The sequence below is a fragment of the Tiliqua scincoides genome, chromosome 5 (assembly GCF_035046505.1).
Source record: "Tiliqua scincoides isolate rTilSci1 chromosome 5, rTilSci1.hap2, whole genome shotgun sequence".
Taxonomy (NCBI): domain Eukaryota; kingdom Metazoa; phylum Chordata; class Lepidosauria; order Squamata; family Scincidae; genus Tiliqua; species Tiliqua scincoides.
This window is the reverse complement of record NC_089825.1, coordinates 133,285,684-133,292,267: the sequence shown is the minus strand read 5'-3', so window position 1 is coordinate 133,292,267 and position 6,584 is coordinate 133,285,684. Positions and strand designations below refer to the sequence as shown.

General features: G+C 43.2%; 1 protein-coding gene and 1 pseudogene across 1 annotated transcript; both read left to right on the top strand.

Annotated features, from left to right (window-relative positions):
- On the top strand, positions 1-939 carry LOC136653647 (olfactory receptor 10G6-like). Its single transcript, XM_066630534.1, has one exon. It carries the CDS (start codon positions 1-3, stop codon positions 937-939), a length of 939 nt encoding a protein of 312 aa, XP_066486631.1.
- Positions 940-2,033: 1,094 nt separating this feature from the next.
- Positions 2,034-2,668, top strand: LOC136653646 (olfactory receptor 10G6-like; annotated as a pseudogene).
- Positions 2,669-6,584: the final 3,916 nt, after the last annotated feature.

The following is a 6,584-nucleotide window of genomic DNA, read 5'->3' as shown; positions in this document are numbered from 1 at the left end:
ATGGAGTGTGGAAATCAAACAGGATCATATCACTTCATTATTATGGGTTTCCCTTACCCTCCTGGGCTAAGATTCCCCTTGATGTTCTTCTTTTCACTCATCTATCTCCTGACCGTCTTTGGAAACTTCCTTATCCTCTTGGCTGTGACATTTGAGCCCCAGTTGCACAAGCCCATGTATTGGTTCCTTTGCCATTTGTCGTTCTTGGATATGACTGTCTCTTCAGTGATAGTACCCAAGGTGATTGCTGGGTTTGTAGAGGGCGGTGGGATCATTTCCTTTGGGGGCTGTGTGACCCAGCTGTTCTTCTTCCACTTCCTGGGCTGCACAGAATGCTTCCTCTATACCGTGATGGCCTATGACCGCTTTCTGGCCATCTGCAAGCCGCTCCATTATGGCACCATCATGAACCGCAAAGCCTGCCTATGCCTCTCATTCGGAACCTGGTTTGGGGGCTCCTTACACTCCATGATACAAACTAGCCTCACCTTTCATTTGCCTTACGGCCACGGAAACCAAGTGGGTTATATCTTCTGCGACATCCCTGCGGTGTTGAAATTGGCCTGTGCTGACACGATGCTCAATGAGATGATGACCTTTGTTGACATTGGCTTCTTGGCTATGACTTGTTTCCTTCTCATCCTCACATCCTATGTGTATATCATCTCCGCCATCCTGAGAATCCGCAGTGCTGAGGGTCGACAGCGGGCCTTCTCCACGTGTGCAGCTCACCTCACCGTGGTGACAACTTACTATATCCCCCTGGTGTTCATCTATCTGAGGCCAGGATCACAGGATCCTCTGGATGGAGTGGTAGCCGTCTTCTACACCACGCTGACTCCACTGCTAAATCCCATCATATATACACTGAGGAACAAAGAGATGAAATGTGCTTTAAGGAAGCTAAGTATCAGGAAAACATCCTTAGCAGTAGAATAGTACTCTGTGCAGGGAACAGGTCATCAGTCATTGTGTTCATGTGAGCAAAATTAAAAAAAAAAAAATGTGTGAATTTTCCATTAGGTCATGGAAACTGTCAGTGATGAAAGAGAATTCCACTAAGTCCAGGCAATGTTTTTAGCTAATGCACTTATTTTCATTGGAGTGCAAGGAATTGGGAGGCCTGATCTGAAGGGGATGGAGTAGGTTTGTCTCGTGTTTTATGTCGATAATCACTGTTTTCTACCTGCAGTGCTGGAGCTACATATAATACAAAAGAAAAGGAATATATATATATATATATATATATATATATATATATATATATATATATATATATATATAGGCAACCTTCAGTCTCGAAAGACTCTGGTATCGCGCTCTGAAAGGTGGTTCTGGCACAGCGTCTAGTGTGGCTGAAAGGGCCAATCCAGGAGTGACAATCCCTTCCACACCGGGAGCAAGTGCAGTCTGTCCCTGCTCTGTCTCCCTGGCTATGGGCCTTCCTTCTTTGCCTCTTTGCCTCAGACATATTGTTTACTGAAAAGTTAAATAAGAATTGCTTTATTTTTCCCTCTACATTGATTTGATCATTTTTGTTCAAGGTACTTGTTTTTGAATGTTGCTATCTTTTTCTTAGTACAGTACTGAAAGCGTGTTTCTAAAATAGTTTAAAATTAATGAAAGAAAAGATCAAAATTCTACACCAGTGGTGTCACGAGGGGGTTTGGTGGGGTACGGACAGTACTGGGTCACACTCTTGGTGGGGGTGACACCACTAGTGGCCAAAATGTGGGAAAATTTGTATTTATGAATAATACCATCATGGTATATAATATCATTGGTAAGGTTCTTTCATGCAGAATGTAATGAAATAAATCATGTTGAATTATCTGTATCCTATCAAACGTTATGGCCAATTAACCAGATAAAGAAAATACAACTATGAAAAGTACAACACAATAACTAAAATGTGGATTTCTTTAAAAAAAGACCAATGAGACTGATTGTTCTGAGAGCCAATTAGGTGTTATGACACAGGAAGGAACCAATCAGGGGTTAGTATAAGTCAGTTCTCACTTCCATGGATCAGAATGAATATCTCAGGTATTTTCCTTGGATGCACAGAAAGTCTATATACAGTGATGGGTTATGACCGCTTCCTGGCTATTTGCAAACCACTCCACTACACCAACATTATGAACTGGAGAGGTTGCCTCATCCTTTCCTTGGGTACCGTGATTCTAGGCTGTCTAAACTCACCATTACAGTCAACATTCATGTTTTGTTTACCTGATGGTCAGAGGAACCACCTTGATGATATCTTCATGTCATCATGACATCAGTGATGTTCCTGCACTTCTGAAGCTGGCTTGTGCTGACACAACAGTCAATGAGTGTGTGATCTTGGTTGGCATCGCCTCTGTAGCCATGTCCTGTTTCCTGCTGATTCTGACTCATGTACATTTTCTCGGCTATCTTGAGAATCAGCACCAGTGAAGGGCATCATTGCGACTTTTCTCCTTGTACATCCCATATTACTGTGGTTGACATATATTACATCCCAGTGGTTTTCCACTACCTGAGACCAACATCTCAGAACTCAATAGATAGTAGGGTAAGCATGTTTTATACCACAATAACCCCATTTCTGAACCCTGTCATCTATGGTCTTAGGAACAAAGAGATGAAGGCCACTTTGGGGAAATGGTGGGGTGAAAATCCATAATAAAAAGCATACCATAGTTTGACATGTTCATTTCATTCTCATTTTGACATGCTGGCTAACCAGTTCACCCAGCAAGCTTTGTGAAAATGGGGCGGTGGGTGGGTGGAATTTATTCAACCAGTGTTAAAGTAGTTGTGCTGGCTGCAGATTTATTTCTGGGCCAAATATATGGTGCATAGATATATTTACTGTCTTGAACAAACCAGTAGATGGCTACAACGAAAGAAAGCAAATAAATTAACTACAGGAATGAGCAGTGCCTACAAATCAATTGACTCAACTTCCTGAAACAATCTGTCAGAATAGGCCTGTCACTATGACTCTTTCCTGAAATTTAGAAGATGTTTCAAGGCTGATAATTGAAGGTTTTAATGATTCTTAGAATTGTGTTTGTCAAGTTTGAAATCATGTTGTCAACTGCCTTGAGCTGTGGAAGGTGTGGAATGGAGTATAGTTTAAGGAAATAAATAAAAGTTAGTGATAGATTAGTCATGTTTCTAGAATGCAACTCTCCTCATCATTAGAAAGCATCACAGCGTTTGCTTAAGTGATAATTTTCCATGGCCCAACTATTATTCCTTATTCCTCCTAATCTTCCTTATTTCTGTCTCACAATGTTTGAAATCCTTGAGGATGATTCTCAAGGATGATCTCAAGGATGATTCTCATGATGATCACCATCATCATATGGTTGTTATTGCAACAAGGTCTGAGCCAACAGTTCTTGCTTGTCCCTTTCCAGTGAATTGGAGGAATGGGGAAAGGGGGTAAAATTTTGTTCAAATCCAGCCCCCTAGCTTGCTGCATGTTTTGTTGGCCTGGCCATAACAGTGAAGGCCAGTACCTTTCCTGTACCTTTGGCATTCTGCCTTCCGCAGCTAATGGACTGGAATCACCAGTAGGTGAAACTGTGTCCATATAGGAAACTAAGGGCCCATAGGTGATACAAGGCATGACATTTATTTAGAAATGGGGGGAGGGAGTGGTGGAGGGGAAGAATTAGACATATATACGTGCAACGTATTCAGTTATGTAAGTCAGAGAGGTGACTAATAGCCAAAAGTTCTTCCCCTCAGCTAGCTATGAGGCTCCCCAGTCTCTCAGGCCTGAAGTTACTGGAAAGTCCTTGAGTGGGTGCAGCTGAAGACCTTGAGTCTATTAGCATCTCACTGGCTAACTGGCTGGAGAGATGCTGCTGATGCATTCCTTCCTGACTGTTTCACCAACTCGTTTATTCATTCAATCTCCCTTTGCTGGAGGTCTGAGGCTCGAACTACACATGACATTCAATGTCAGTTCAAGTTTTTGGGGCCCTGGAGTGCAGTAGTGTCACAAAGAGGTGCAGTGGGTGAGGTCCACAGAGGGTGTCACACTCAGGAGAGGTGACACCACACCACCTGAGTCTCTGTTCAGCTATCTTCAGCCCACTTTGGGACCAGCCATTCATGTTCTCACCATGCTTTTGCCACTTGCTGGTGAGAACATGAAGTGACTGGGCCTGGAACAGGCTGAAGATTGCTGAACAGAGGTGGTCTGAACATTTAGTGGACAGCAGCAATTCAAGGATTTGTCAAATGATGACGGGGAAGAGAAGGTTGGTTTACTGCTGTGACTGTTCCGCACTGCCTGCCTGGCAAGGGCAACAAGTCACACTGGAAGAACATTGTGGTTTAAGGATCTCCTGAGCAGGGCCGGCCCTCCATAAGGCCTACTGAAGCAGTTGCTTCAGGCAGCAGATTGATGAAGACAGGGATGTGTTTGAGTCACTGAGCCCGAGTCATGAGCTGAGTCCTGAGTCAGAGACACTGCAACTCAACTTGTGAGTCATAGTGCATGGCAACCATCTGAATAAAAATTATATTCTTGGACCCCCTTGCGGATACCTAAAATCACAGATAAACAAATCCACGATTTTTGTCTGCCTGCTGCCTCTGCAAACTTCAAAAAGGCCCCTGGAGGAAACAGGAGCACAGCTTCGGTTCCCATTGGAGGGCTCAAATGGAGCTGCGTCTGGCCCAACGTGGGTGTGGGGGACCCGCATAGAGCCAGAACCAAGGAAGTAAAATCCACGGATAATCAGACTACTCCTGTATTCAGATATCTGACGCCGAATGTGTAGCACACTGGATTGTGACAGGAAGAGAACACCGCTCTGTGTCCTTCCACAATGCACCATGCAACAGAACAACCCAGCAGCTGCCGCATCCTTTCAACATACAGTGGTCAACCATTCTGTTACAGAGACACTGCCATGACCAATCTCACTTGCCAGCCACATTCTGGAAAGCATGACAAACGCACTACTGTTTACCAGGGTCATTAGCTCAGCATCTTGCACAACATATGCCAAATCAGATTTGTCACAGCTCCCCCCCCCCCCATTCATGACCCATGACAACTTTGCTGTGTCAAAATGTTGGCGATGGATTTTAAATGTCTCATCAACATCCTAAGATACATTATCTGGGTCCTGCTACACCCTGGGAGGGATGTGATACCCAGATAGCATACAGTCTTTACAATCCTGAGTTCAAAGATACAATTCCATAGGCACCAATAAATAATAATGACTTTTCTTCCAAGTTTTTTTTTAAATCTATATTTTAATAATACTCAATGGAATTTTATGATAGGGTAGGTTATAAGCACCCAATTACCAACACTGCACAGCCAGTGCCTTAGAGAGAATGAGCAAAGTGAGCCTGGAGACTCACAGAAGACGTAGCACTATAAAGACATGGAGGAAACTAATGTGTCCCTGCTGGTGCAGTGCATTCAGCCAGCACAATATTTCTAGCAGCCAATGAATATCTATCCTGAATTAAAGAATTGCTGCCCCCTCTTAGATGTGTCATTCTACTTTAATACATAAGAATCTTCCCTAGTTAATCATCTTCAATTATTCTTTGGCAGCATGCTTATAACTATCCTCTGATGGAAATATCTGAGAGAAATGGAGCATTAAGGAAACATCCCATAGCACAGCAGAGGAGGCAAGGACTACGTGACCAGATGTGCTCTTGCCCATAAAGGCCCAGAGTCCACAATATAGTTGAGAGTCCTTTTTTGTGCCTCAAGTTTTCTTGCTTTCGTTGCCATAGACTAACACGAGCTACCCATCAGGAAAGGGCTCTCGGTTCCAAAACCTTCTCACAAACTTCACAGGCTGATGCTGTGCCTGGTGTTGCTCTTGTTGGGGAACCATCTCTGCCATCAAGGAGCAAGCAATCTTGAAGCCATCCAACCAACAAGTAAGCTTCTGCCAGCTTTTGCTAATGGTGGCATGTTAAACAGCCACATTTCTACTAAAATTTGTCAGCAATCTCTATCAGTTCTTCTAGGAAATAACAGGAGAAATTGTACAGCTGGCATATCACCTCATCAGTGTGGTCATTTTGCCAGTTCCTACCAGTTTAGCAATAGTGGGTTAACCTTTCTATAGCTGGATTATGTACTTCCTCCCACATACAATCACAGAATGTGAAATAGTCTTTGAAGAAGCAAATTGTGCTGAAAACACTCTGTGAGTGACAGGCTTATTTAGATGTTCTCTTGGATAACTGATGAGTCTTCTACATCCAGTTTGTGGGCGTCTAATACACTTGTAGGAAGGGTGTACATGTCAGTATTCTCATTTCTTGTCTCAGGTCAAAAGGGGCAACTGAATTTGAGTGAGAGGAAAGGAGAGGTGACCTTCAGATATGGTTCTCATGTCATGTTTACAATAGAAACAGGGAAGAGGGAGATCAGCGCTCATTACTTCCTTATGGGTATCTTCCAGTCTGGAAAAAAGTGTCTGCTTCAACTCAGCATTTCTAGATTGTGTTCCTGTTGTGATGTATACTATGTTACTTGGTAGACAGATAACCATCAATACACTTTGTGTTGATCCACTTCCTTTGAAGCCAATGCTCTT